General features: G+C 39.0%; 1 protein-coding gene across 1 annotated transcript in view; it reads left to right on the forward strand.

Moving 5' to 3' along the window:
- Window positions 1–10,391, forward strand: part of dnai1.2 (dynein, axonemal, intermediate chain 1, paralog 2) — a 28,067-nt gene extending 17,676 nt beyond the window's left edge. The window contains exons 19-20 of the mRNA XM_041782602.1: window positions 2,666–2,845; window positions 6,756–10,391. Of these exons, the coding sequence (XP_041638536.1) occupies window positions 2,666–2,845; window positions 6,756–6,857 (282 nt within the window). The 3' untranslated portion in view covers window positions 6,858–10,391. The remainder of the gene's footprint in view (window positions 1–2,665; window positions 2,846–6,755) is intronic.
- Window positions 10,392–14,776: the final 4,385 nt, after the last annotated feature.

A 14,776-nucleotide genomic window follows, 5' to 3' on the forward strand; every position in this document is an offset into this window, starting at 1 on the left:
AAAAGGGAATATATTGGGATGTGAGTTTCAGATGTACTGAGCTGAATTAACAGTATCTTCTAAATATCTGCTCTACTTTCTGTTTTAGGCAAGACCAATCCTTTCTTAATGTTTGTTTGCTGTCAGGTTTGATGAATAGCTGGATATTGTCAGAATTTTCCCATTCTCTGAGGCCGTGTCAGTGCATGATGTAAATGGTTATATTCCTTCTGAAGATAACAGAGTCTTTGCAGTACATTTTTCATTTTCGGTGATGAGTGTCTGATGAGCTTCTGTGACTCAGCATGAGTTCTGCACTCCTTGACGTGTATTTACTGTTGATGACAACCTGCTGTTCCTGCTGCTACACTGCCAAACGTCAGAGACACAGCAGCATACGTTCTTCCGTCTGTGTGTGTGTGTGTGTGTGTGTGTACGTGCTTTAGTGCACGTGGTCCTAAGAATTATGTCTGGCCTGGCTTAAGGTGTAAGGATGACATTGTGCAGGGCAAACAAATATCTCTTCTTTCTCTCTGTCCTTGCCTCTCCATCTGAGCTGACTCTTGAGAAAATAAAGTGTCAGGATGAAATAATGACAGGTCTAGGCTTATTCCATGGCTTTTAGTCTCCAAATCCATATTTGCTGTCTGTGCAGCTTCTTTGAACTGACTGCAAATGGACTGCCACCTATCTTGCTTAGCACACCTGCTTCTGCTCATGCATTTTAAGATACCTATGTATCACCCTCAGTAATTTATATAGCAATTAAGTACCTCACTGGTTGTAAATGATTTAGTAAATCATAATCAATTACAACCCCAATTCAGAATAGTTGTGGCGCTGTGTAAAATATAAACAGAATGCAAGTCTCATAAAACCATATTTTATTCACAGTAGAACATAAACAACAGATCAGATGGTGAAACTGAGAGATTTAACTATTTCATGAAAAATGTTAGCTCATTTTCTATTTGATGACAGCAACGCGTGTAAAAAAAAAAAAAAAAAGTAGGGACAGGGCCATGTTTACCATTGTGTAGCATCCCCTCTTCTTTAAATAGCAGTCTGTAAATGTCTGGGAAGTGAGGAGAGCAGTTGCTGGAGTTTTGGGAGAGGAATGTTGTCCCATTCTTGTGTAAAGATTCTAACTGCTCAACAGTCCTGGACTGCTTTGCCTGATTTTTGTTTTATGATGCACCAAATGTTTCCTAATGGTGAAAGGTCTGTACCCTGGAGGTACACCCTGGACTGATCACCAGTCAATCACAGGGCATCAGAGACAGACAACCAGGCACTCTCACATTTACATCTACGGCCAATTTAGAGTCACCAATTAACCTAACAAGCATGTCTTTGGTGGTGGGAGGAATCGCACCGCTACGATGAACTTATTATACTAGGTGGATCATACGCAGCCCCAAGTAGTGCATGCGGAGGAGGGGGGTGGGGGCTGGAGCAGTGATCTGGATGGATCACGGATCATATCCGTTTCTTCATTAGTTGTCAAACCAACAATTTCAAAGTCTCCAGGGCATTTTAGTGATCTATTATAATTTCCAATTTGGTATTGTTTTCTGTCAGGAGAGCTGCTGCTCATAGTGTCTGCGCAATATTTATCTCACGAGGTGGTTTTCATATTGACGAGAATTCTCTTGATACTTTGATCTCACAAGATCTCATGGCACCACTTACTTTTCCAGCCTTTAGTTGCTCTGTCACTACTTTTTTGAGACGTGTTGCTGCCATCTAATGAAAAATGAGCTAATACTTTTCATGAAATGGTAAAAGTCTCGGTTTCAATATCTGATTTGTTGTTTGTGTTCTAGTGTGAATTAAATAAGGGTTATGAGATTGCATTCTGTCTTAACTTACATTTCACACAGTGCCCTGAATTTTTGGAATTGGGGTTATAGAAAATAACAATATACAGCATAATTTTGGTTAGATGAAATCAAAATTTTGTTCAGATTCTTTCTTTTAGAACAAACCTGATCAGCGTTTGTCTTTTTATGAACGTTCAACGTCAAAAGCAAACCCTACAGCTAATGGATGTTTTGCTGAAGGTTTCAGAAAGGCATACACTGGTAGATTATGATGATTGGTTTTAAGTGATAACTGTGTTGCTGGCACACAGATAGTGTGAACCCTCACGGCTCGGGTAGAGTCACTGTTCCGGTAAAAAGAGTGGGCTGAGCTTTGAAGTGAATTCATTTGTGGTCGACAGATTTTCTAAATACACCTACGCTGAAAGGAGAATATCTGTGATCTAGTTCCTTCTGGATAATGACACTTATGATACTGTATTGGAGCTGCCAGCATACAGGAAAAACACATTCACATGCACATACTGACAGGGATTCACACTCCTTGAATTACTGGAAAACACCCTACCTTGCAGCAGATGGTCAGGCTTGCATCCCTGTAGAGGCTTGTGCTGCATCATTCCCTTTACTCATAATCACAACACAAGACATGAAAAGGCAGCCTCTTATAACAGATTGACTTTATCACACAGGGGCTGCAGCATTACATCCATTAGCCGAAGTACAATGGTCAACAAGATAATTTTTTTTTTTTGCCATCTGCCAGAAGTGATAATGCCAAACTTCTGAAATGTTGGTTCAAAATGAGGGTCAAACCTGTAAAAACAAATGGATAACCAAGGCCTTTTAAACATTTTTTCCAGGTTTATGTTTTTGATCTCAGCATCAACAAGCACGAGCCCCTCTGCCAGGTAACTGTGGCAGCCGAGACAAAGCTGACTCACATTGAGTTTAATCCCATCTATCCCATCATCATTGTGGGCAATGACCGAGGCTATGTCACCAGTTTTAAACTCTCCCCTAACCTGCGCAAGAAACCTAAGGTAAGCTTACCCATCACTGTGCCTGTTTTAAGTATATATCTGTGAGAAGATCATAATATGTTTCTTTTAAGTTGTTTTGCCTCTGTAATTAGGTTTATTTGGCACATACAAATGGTGCAATTCAAGTCAGGTACTGCATCTTCCTTTGCAGTACTGGGAAGTTTACGTTGCACTTGAATGGCTGTTGTGTTCTCTGCATCTCATAGTCATCTTATCTGAAAATAAGCTACATGTCCATCCTTTTGTATTATTCATCCCTGCCACTTCCATGTCAATTACAACATATCAGATGATTGATTCTACACAGTCCTGACCTAAGCTCATGTCACCAAGTAACAAAGCAATGGCAGCTAGTTTTCTCCCCCTCCTAAGCAGCTTATTATCAGGACCATTAATCTCTTTGTTTCTTTCTGTCTCGTGTAGGCATGATAACAAACGATGCTCACAGACATCAAATGCTCTGTGTAATTGAATAAGCATGTTTTATGCTGATAACTGGAAAGCCAGAGATAACTCACTATCATTTGAAAGTTTTACTGAAAAAAAGGTGGAATATAAGCATTAACTGGAGTCTTCTGGTGGCCAGCTACAGATACCCTGGCTTGAATGGTACCATATTTCCTGATATATAACAAGAACTAATGGAGAACACACTCTTAAAGAAAGTTGTAGCTTTAGGGTCAATCAAATTTCTACTTGAGTCTTTTCACAATGAATGAGTCACTGAACACTCTGCTGCCACTCATGACACAGGCTAATGAGTTGTGGAGTATTCACAGCAGTCCTGCTAAACACTGGAGGAAACCAAATGGCACACTGAGTCACAACACTTTAATCAGGGCCTATTTAGTTTCAGCTCTGCAACCTCACCATTTTCCCTTTGTGTGGCTCACACTGATGCATGTGCACCAGGAGAAATTCTAATTATTAGAGCAATATGAACAAATTTATACATATTTATTTACATCATGTTGCTGTGCATTGTAAATGCTACAACTGGATTCAACACATGCACAATTTTTCTTCACCCATACATAAACAAGTAGCGTACAGCATGACAACAGATTAACACATCCTGTGCCACCTCATTAGCGACCTCAGACTGGAGTCCTTAGGCATACAATTTGGAAATAATTGCACAGTTCAGCACCACTGACAGTGCTAACAGTATTTTGGAAGCCATTCTGGCAAATAAGCATGAGACACAAACACCCACAGTGGATATTACCAGTGATATGTCTTATAATATTGTCACAGCAGCCAAATGAAAGTAGCACAGTGGGTATTTTCTCTCATAGGAATATCCAAAACACTCGCGCAATGTTTTAGCAGTCCAAATTGGAACAAAACAACACTCTTGTACTCAGCTGTTTGAATATTAAGAAAGGCAGGCCTCTTTTGTCCTGCAGTTTCCTAAATATTGTTTTATTGATTATTTGGAGCTTTTCCAAAAGGAGATACTTCAACAGTTTGTGCCCTGCCAAAGTCATTTATAAAGGGCTTTTGGATGAACTGGGCTGTTAGTTTCTCACTTACTTTCCCCGTACACCCAGAGGGTCACATTCACTTACGGTGTAATGTCAGATTTGTGTGCTGTAACCATGTACACACTGAGCATGGAGTCTGTGTGGGACGCGAGTGCCCATGTCTTATGTTACTCATCTGTGCCCTGCTCTCCATTATCATTTGAGATATTCAGAAACAAACCTACTGTGGTAACATGTTGTACATGTAGTGCCTGAAAGTGCTCATAATAGAGACACGCTATATTTCTCGATGTATATAAATATCAAACAACCCCTGTTCTTTTTCAACACAGCACACTGCTCTGTGCAACTGTGAGCTGCATGAATGTGTTCATCATCTTTTCATTGGCCTCAGTCTCTGTTGCCCACTAGAAACAAGAGGTGGTTGCAAATAAAAAACAGCATTATGCAATATTTTCTGAGGGTCTATTAATCACCACAGTCTCTCAGAATACAATGTTTTGTCATTGCATTTACATTTTACATTTGTATTGATGTTGAGTGTCATAAATGAGCACACAAAGTTCTAGCCCTTACAATACAGACTGGGCTCATTCTCTAAATGCATAGACAGACAGGGCTAGAATTTAAATGTCCCATGTTTGGTAAACCAAAGAGAGAAAAACAAGAACTGCCAAATTAAGTTAGAACACAGGCTGATATTTTTAGATGTAGGGAGTCTTTGTGATTTTGATTAATTTTGAAGTTTTACTCATTTAGTAGCTTGTTTGTGCCCAGTCGCTTTATCTCTCCAGCATGGAAGAAGCTTTATTGAGCTATTCATCATAGCAGAGATATTAAGTTGCATCCAGATTTGATGCTCATCCACTGTGGGAGCGCAGCTGTCTGTCTGGATCAGCTCCCTGGCTGTCAGTTCCCTTAACTTCAAAATAGCTACACCAATATAAAAATACATTTATATAAATATAAAACACAGGCTTCAAATGCTGAATGACAAGGCGGTCTCCATACATTCACCTGTGCTGAGTGATGCATCACTGTTTGTCACTGTCCCACTTACATACATATATATATATATACACACACTAAAGAAATACACCCTGTACATGATGTTCCTGTGTTTTAAGTCAGGTTTTCAGGTCATTATAATGATTTGCCTTAATGTGTTCCTAATGAACAATACAGTTTGGAGTGCAAAAATAAACTAGGATAAAAAATGAAATAGTTTTGTGTTTTATGTGCTCATTAAATGCATTATGAGATAAAAACTGTTATGGGTACCATACTCAATAAATTAACTCCTCAGTATTTATACCAGTATTTAACTTTTATATATAATCTGCTCATCTTAAAACAGAAAAGAAAGTGTCTTTTTTTCTTAACAGACATCATGTTCCATGTTCCTACACTATCCATTATCCTGTCCTCTCCAAATCAAGGCAGAAAACACCCAAAAATAAATAGATGGATGGATTAATGGATGGGTGGGTGGGTAGGTTGGTAGGTAGGTGAATGTGGGTAAAAGGTGCCTTCAAATGGGGGTTGTCTTTACTGTGAGTGACCATATGTATGCCCTCCTGTTAATGTATTCATGATGTCAAAAGCTTTCTGAAAGCTTGAGGATCATGGTTTTATGACACAAATTATCCACAGAAAATCATGGCAAACATTTACTGTTTAAAAAAAAAATAAAAAATCTAGAAATTTTATTTAAACTTCATTCTGGACATTTCAATTTTATTCTTGACATTTTGACTTTTTTGGCTGACTGGCGGGGTTAGCCCTACATATGGGTCAGTATGTGACTGCCTACCTGCCTGAGTGACCATACTTTCAGAGCCATACAGTAGTAGCGACATCTAATGGCGTTTCAAGGAGCATAGTGGACCTCTGCTGACACATGCCCTGTCTGTAGCCCTGTGGATACCTTGTTCAGGGGAGTAGACGGGGCTACTCCTCTCCCCTTTAAACGGGCATTCCAGATCGTTGTGGTTAGCCATATTCCAGGTTTTAACTTAGTCTTGTTTCTCATCATTTCAACTTTAATCTCATCACAATGCATAGCATTATTTTGTCCTTCACCTCTTGTCCTAATCCTCTTTCATTAGTTCTGTTTCAGTTTAAGAAAAAAACAATAATAATGATAAACGATCTAACAGGAAGGAAAATGATCTTCTCTCGCAGGATAGTATGCTGGTAATGATAACACATCACAGAACTGGAAAGGCTCTGTACATTTGAAGATTTCAATCCTGATTTAGGCAGAAGCTTTATTAAATTTCTAAATATGTTGGAACAAAATTATGAGAGTGATGTAATCCTTCACTGATATTGAGCTTACTGTTGATGCCACCGGAGTATGTTCTGTTGTTAATTAATATCACATGCAAGATTTATTACTGCCTTTATATATTTGTATGCAGATGAAGAAGGACCAGGAGCAGCCTAAGGGTCCAGAAGTAGAAGTGGCCAAGATGGAGAAGATCCTCAGTCTGCTTCGGGAACCAGAGCAAAGCACGGTTTAACACGGCCCTGTGTCTCCCCCCTAAGCACATCAACATGGTACCAACTCATTCATAGAAAAATAAAAATCTTCTGATTAGGAGCGGTAAAAAACACCAACCACATAACAAATAAGTCATTTGTAAATGTTTATTAAAACATTATCCCTTGTTCTCTCTTAAGCTGTTAATAAATAATTCAGATTCTATTAATAATTCATTAACTTATACTGCAGTAGTTGATATATATTAAACAGGCAACACTACAGTTCCATTGACTTGACTGACCTTTTCTGCAGAGATTTTTTAAACCACCTCCAAACATACTGTACAAGTTGACTAAGCTAAAAAGTGAAGGGGAAGAGTAACTGCTAGTGAACAGAGACATAAATAAGCGTAATAGATGGAGCTTTTATGGACCACATCCAGACAACTTATCTTGGCTGGCACACGCTGATCTGGGCAGCCATCCAGGGATGATGTTAGAGCCTTTTAATATCCCATCTAGGGGGGAGAACTTTGCTTTTGAGATGAGGCGGTGTCCATCTTTATTTTGCATTTTTCTAAGCCCCTTTGTCTAATGAACTTGTCCTTCAGTAAAAACACCACCCCGAGCTTTGATGCTCTGCTGGAATCAAACACTGCCACAGTGTTTGAAGCTATCTTTCTTCCTCTTTATCACATGCAGCGTTCTCCTGAAGTGTGGTTTCATCTTCACAAGAGAGGGATGCTCTATCACCTAATTTTAACAGATAATTGGTAACTAAGGACTTTGCAGTGCAATGGGAATAAAGTTACTCCTTTACAGTTGGTAGGAAGCATGCTGCAAGTAAAAGACCTGTTTTTATAACAGTTTTGTTCTGTTAATGTTGCATCTTCACAATGTTGAAGCTGCATGGGTCACATTTGGGTTGATCAGGAAGTAGTTTTATGTTAGAAAGAGAGTCACACTTTCAGTATGATTTACATAATAGTAAATGTAAACAATAAATGTATCCTTAATGTGTAAAAGGTTTTCCCTGTCTTTAATATAAATTTTAAATTGGCGACGTGTCTGTCCGTGTCTGCTTGTCCGTGTCAATTTGCACACAAAACTGTTGCTCCAATTGTCCTTGGTAATGCTCTGAAGACTTCATGAGTGTACTGGTTCAACTAGAACCATGAAAAAATCATAAATATGTACAGATTTTCAATAAAACCCCCAAATATGTGCCGAGTCATCATGGGCTTCTCCTGCATGCCAGAGTTGAATGTTCCATTTGCTAAAAGCTCGTAAGAGTAAGTGACAGAGCTGGTGTTTTGTCACCTATCGAGATGTGCCATTTCGCCTTTGTGCACATTGGGTAAATAGTTAGGGTTAGGGTGACGGTTAGAGATAGACTCTGCTATCATTTAGCTGCAATGGCAATTTTTGACAAAGTAGCAGAAATCGTCAGAACATCAGAAAACAACTGGACTTTGTTGAAACACACTCACAAGGGAACGTGTTTGGATAAGATTAAGCTTCTGCTCCACAATCCCTGATCAGAGTAAGCTCTCTCCCTGCACTTGTCCCTGCTCATTTTAAAACAAAACAATACAGGAGATGTGTCACACATTGGTGTTCGAATAATTTGCTGAGAAATCACGGTTTGAATGCGATTTGTCAGCTGTAGTCACCGGTGTAGGGTAAACATGTCTGTATATGGGTCTGTCTCTGCGTAGCCAGCATTACATGGCATGTGGGGTGTATGATGCTTTATTAAAGCTCCACAAAAAACGTGTGTGCACTAAAGATTTGTAAATAAGTTAAAAGGCATGGCTTTAATGATCCCCTTGTTTTGTTGTTGGCCTATAACTGCAGATACACACCAGCATGCAGAGACACTAAGCCATTATGCAGTCATTTGGTGAAAATACACCCGTTTCCATAAGAATTGCTCTTATTGCATTGAGCATCTAATGATGAAGATGGTAGGTCAGGAAACAATTTCACCTCATAAGGACTCTAAGAAAAATAATGTGTAAATAAAGTTGGTACATATCACTTTGACATTGCTATTACTAAGCCACAACCAGGAGTTAAATCAGTCTGAGACTCTCAGCTGTTTTTTATCCATGTGTGGCACCTTTAAGCATGACAAGGACGTGGGTTTTTTTCTTATGGGTTCCTTCATATAGAGAGGAAACTCAATAATATCAATAATGGCTTTTATTAAACGCATTTTCACATTGAGCAGGCAGTAGTGGTTAGAAATCCAGCGGGACCTGTGGGGGTGGAATTAAGATAAGTGTCCCATGCAGGGCTCTAGCTTCTTTAACCAAACAAAATGAGTTTATAAAAGCAACATTTCCAACTTTTTTCTATGCTAGAATTTATTTAAAGCCACTATAACACCTGTAATAAAATAATAAGATCTCAGTTTCTTGTAAATCATTATGATTTTTTGGAGGGTGGAAAGACTTAAAAACATTTTTTCAATGTTAAGAAAAAAAATTGACTTACTCAATGTAAATTGGAACAGTGTTTTGTACTGTGTGTAAGATAATCTTTTTCTATTTTCCCATCCCAAATTACAGCTATGGGTTTTTTTGTTGTTGCTGGAGAGAAGATTTTGCTGTGTGCATTGTGTTTTGAGAAAGCATTACTGGTGCATTTAGTTACCCTAACATTTAAAAATATATGTCACATAATGACACATTGTAATTTCACCATAATGTAGCTTTAACATCCCAATATTTTTAAACATCTATCCTTCTTTACTTGGCTATTCAGAAAACTGCTTAAAGCCTAGAGAGGATTAAAATGTTTAATATACACCATAATTTATTTTGACTCTACATCATGCCTTGTTGAGTCTGAAGTTGCAACACATGTATACAGGATAAATGCTCGAGTATTGATAATTCTTGTCTGTATGTTGAGTGAACATGGTAAGCTTTCTGTCTGTATTCTGTGAGATAAATCCCTTTGCATGTGAGTGTCCTGTGATTCAGTGCAGAGCGAGTGGGCAATCACTGACGGCCACAAGCAGATGTCGGCGTGAGGGTCGTGTTGAAGAGGACACAAATCTGAACTAAGCCTCTCTAGTCCTTATGTAACACCCTCAGAAAGAGCTGTGCCTCACACATCACTGGTGTTTATGAGTGACAATGACACACACTCTACAGCCTCTGTTTTCAGCAACAGTCTGGTTTTCCCTTTTTTCAGGTGAGAGTCTGAAAAAAAGGGGATATTTTTAGAAACCTTCGACAACAGACCAGCCGCTCTTTGTGTGCTGAACATTTCATTCCCTCACTCTTTGTGTATACTGCATCCATCCTTGAGGCCATGTCCCTTTTTTTCATCATTCTTTCAATTTGGGAAACCAAGGATGAAATCTGACAAGTGACAGCTGTTTAAAAATAGTTCCCTTATTTGCTATTTTTATGAGACGCTGCCATGCCTGCCATCAGATCAGCAGCTGACTTTAGAAGCAATAAAGAATGAGCCTGATTATTGCTTGCCATCGGTCCCTGTGCTTCATCAGTCCCCTGTGGAGGAGTGTACATGGAGTTGCTACATTTGACTCATCCTTCTGCAGTCAGGAGGTTAACAGGTACTTGTGCTCGTTCATGTGCTGGGTTCCTGCTTCACTAGAAGCCAGCACGGGCTGCCTCTCCAGGCTGGAGGGGACCCTGCAGGCTCGGAAGAGGATCAGACAGAGAAGAAGGAGGAGAATGGCAACAAATGTGTTGCAAGTGATGGCCACCAGTGCAGCTGTGGAGAGTCCTGTCGTGTTTCCTGCAGATTCCATAATGAAGACTGGACTGCAGTGTCCAGGGTTGATTAACCTAAAAGCTTAAGTTGGTTGATGATTGCCATCGTTCAGGTAATGAGCTGGACTGATGAGCTGCACCATCAGCAACCTGATTTTTATGTTGAAGCTTGAATCCATGTGATTATGTCCACTCTGTCTAAAATGTATTCCACTGATTGAGTTTCCATTGTGACCATAAAAGAGAAGAGCTTCTTGTCACATTGCACTTTGTGTTTGCTGAATATTCAGATGAGACAACAACAGAAAAGTTTCTGCACCTCCCACTGCACAGACGAACCTTTCCACCGTAAGGTTCTGTTCTTCTTTTTAGAACTTTATTATACAGATTAGTCTTGCCGTTTCTGCTGTAATGTTGATTTCAGCATAGTCTGCAGGAACAAACACCAGCCTACGTTTCCAGTAAATACCTATCAGTGTCTGCAAGAAAGAAACAAAGAGAACAATTAGAAATAAAATCACAGCATGAGATAGGACAAAAGAGCAAACTTTGCATCACAACACTTTTTGTCACATAAATTATCCACAGCACTGAGCTGAAATGTCATGTCAGCATTCAGTTTGTTGTTTTAGAATTTTTTTTATTATTCCACCAGAAGAAAACCTTGTTGAGATTAAAAATCTCTTTTTCAAGAGTGTCCTGGCTGAAACAAGCAGCAGCAGCAGTTAACAGCATTTCAGACAAACAAACTAGTTATACACAGTAAACATAAGACAAGATACATAATCAGAACACATTGAGAGACTCAAGATAGGAAATGAAAACAGCAAATATTTGACAGAAATCAACCGTATTTATAAATGAATCACACAGAAGCATCTGTAGCCAGATGTGTCTGCTTCAAAGTCAGTAAACTTCTTCCTGTAAGGTCCAATAAGAGCAGATCATTAAGTTTCAAGTCTCTTGGCAGTTTGTTCCAAGCAGAGGAGCAGCAAATTTAGACACTTTTTTTTTCTAAATTGAGGTTTAACCTTTGCAACACACAATAAGAAAAGATCCTGAGAGCAAAGATTAAAAGCTTCTGTGCTCTTTTCGATGATGAAGGTCAGACAGTATGAAGGAAGTAGCCACAGACTAGCCTTATATAGAAGAGAATGTCAGTGTTGACAAAGAAGACCATCCATGTATAAATCATCTCCATATTCCAACAGAGACACAAAAGTGGCAGCAACCGGTCTCTTTCTGAACTCAAAAGATAGGAAGTTTTATAGTAGTTAATGTAATCCATTCCTCTCATTCTGAAAAGTGTGATTGGGAACAGTTTTATTTTTCAGCATGACAAATATCCAAGCTCACCTCTACTGCAGTGAAATCCTTTTGGAAATTGAAAAAACAGCTGATAACACACTGACAGTTATGGATAGCCTCCACAGAGTCTGAGTATTATACAAACAGTACGTGATCACCTGAAAGAAACAAAATACTTCAAACAGCCTTTAAACCTTTTTTTTTCCCTACCGTGCTCTTCTGATTGAATCTTTTCTGAATAATTAATATGGATGGTTGTTAAAACTTTGCTAAAACATTAAAGCTAGAGGTGGCCTACAACTTCTGCACAGTACTGAAAATTCACATAAAAGCACCATCATCACTTGAAATGGCAGCATCCTAACTAGAGTGACCGTGCTCATTACTTTTGGTTTTATTTTTCCAATGGAAGTGGTCACAAAAATTAAAAAGACACTGTTTTTGATTCTTACTTTAATAATGAGTTGTTTTCTCTCACTTGAGCACTAATCAGTAGGTGACATTTTTGGGTTGCAAGGCTTGATTAACAATTGCTCTGCTTTCATTATCTACCTTGGGGCCCTGAAAGTCCCTGATGTACTGCTTTTTTGGTAATTAGTTTGACTGTCAGTAAGTTATGGAATGTTTTCCACTAAAGCACCAATACAAGTTCGTACTTATTAGCTTAAGATTACCAATACTTTTGGTTTAAACGATTTTACAGACTGTGGCATCAGTTAAGAATCGATCTGGCTGGGGTGTATTGGTTGTACAGGAATTAAGGGATCACTAAAATAGGGTGGGAACTTGGAGAGACAGTAGAAAAATCTACAGTTGTGCAGAAGTTTTAGGCATGTAGGGCCAGTCAAGTTTGACACACATGTGGCCAGGCTCGACAGCATCTCTTTTGTCCAGGCCTTTTCACCCCTGGTAATATGCCTGGAGACTGCTAGTGGTTTTTGGGCCTATGGGACATCCATGCTATCACCAGAGGCTTGTGGTACCCCTACTGCCTGCCCGGACCATTCCCTAGGTCAGAGGTTCTCAACATTTTCAGCTGGCAACCCCCAAAATAAAGGTGCCGGTGATGGGGGACCCCAACCGCACCTGAAGATGGCTGAATACAGCTATGCACATTTAATAGCTGTGATATTTTATATTTAACCTGAATAATAACCACAAACAAATTTAAATTCATTTGTGTAGTAAGTAGCCCTCTTAAAAATCTTTATCCTTTTGTTAAAAACAGAATTAAAATATGTAAAAAATGGCTAAAATTGGTTAATAATGGCAAAAAATGGTGGGAAAGGTAGTTAAATAAGATTTTAAAAGTAGAAGAAATGGGTTAGAAGTGCCAAAAATTAGATAAAAATGGCTAAAATGGGCTAAATGGCAAAAAGGGGCATATTAAGTGGTAAAAGGGGATTCAAAAGTGGCTGAAATGGCGTTAAAGTGGCAAACATAGGTGGAAATTTGGTGAAATAGGATTAAAATTGATGTAAACTGGAAAAAAGGGTTAGCTGAGGCGGAAATAGTCAGAAAGTGGCAAAAATTGGCATGTCAAATTATGAAATGTGGCATAAAAAGTGGTAAAGAGGGGTTAATAAAGGCAATAATGTGTCAACAGAGCCAACAATAGGCAGAGAGTGGCATGATTTGGTTTAGAAGTGGCAAAAAGAGGCAGAAAAAAAGTGGTGGAAAGGGTTTAAAATTGACCAAAAAAAAATGGGTTTTAAGTTGCAAAAATGTGTTAAAAATGGCAAAATTAGTGGGAGGAAAAGTGATAAAATGGGTTAAAATTAGGCAAAATTGGTGTAAAGTGGCAACAGTGTAATTCAAAAATGTTCTAATTTTTTTAAGGCATCTGGAGACCCCCTCTCAGTGTTTTGCGACCCCCAAGTGGGTCCCTACCCCAACGTTGAGAACCCCTGCCTTAGGCCATGATTACTCCCTACATCCACCCCTCTTAAGTAAAGGTGGGGTTTTTTTTCTATCTTATTTGCCACCCAGAGCTTGGATGTCCTTACAGAGGTTGTCTCAATCCTCCTTCCCGCCCGATAGGCTCACATCTTGTCACATCTACATCTTACTGCAACCTCAATTTTTGGCCCAACATACCTAAAACATATGCACAGTACTGCATCTGGTCATGATGGTAGGACTCCATGAGTAAATGTTGTTGCGTATGAAAGCTTGACCATCCAGTAGTACAGCCATCTGAAGTCATAAATCCACTGTGGCTGCCTTTGATAAATTTCATACAGTACATGCACCATAAGGCTCAAACACATGGTGTTCACAGTCTGTTTTTTCCTCACACATACATTGCTGTCTGTCACACCAGAATGTATTTTCCTCTTAAAACTGCTGATCCTGACTCGATTCCATTACCACAACTGTCAGCACACAATGCTTTAAAAGTGAACCTATCACTGTTACTCATCCAAAACCAATTCCTTATGCATTGATAAGGGAGGAAAATGCATTCCTGTAAATTGCATCCCATTTCCACCTGCATCACTGGTGCATCAAAAGCCTTCCTGTACACCCACACATGGCATGCCTTTTGTCCCACATACACTATCCCACTCTTCCTCACAGGTCTACACACTCCATGTGCTCATCCTTCTTCATAACACTTCAAATTAACATCTGTAGTAGAGATGGCCTGTATGCTAATATGGATGCACAATATCAGGAACCAGATTTAAAATTCACTCCCATTATTTTCCCATTTGTTGAATTAGCATATCCATAAATTTACATTGAAATAACTCTCGAGGTAAGCAGTACAACAATGAACTTGCACTATGAAGATTGAATAGTATTTACCGAGGGAGCACTCATTGAATCACATTTTTTTGTGTTTAAAACAACAGTAATAACACTTGCCAAGCTGAAATATTAGTGACTGAATT

The sequence above is a fragment of the Cheilinus undulatus genome, linkage group 3, assembly GCF_018320785.1.
Source record: "Cheilinus undulatus linkage group 3, ASM1832078v1, whole genome shotgun sequence".
Lineage (NCBI taxonomy): Eukaryota > Metazoa > Chordata > Actinopteri > Labriformes > Labridae > Cheilinus > Cheilinus undulatus.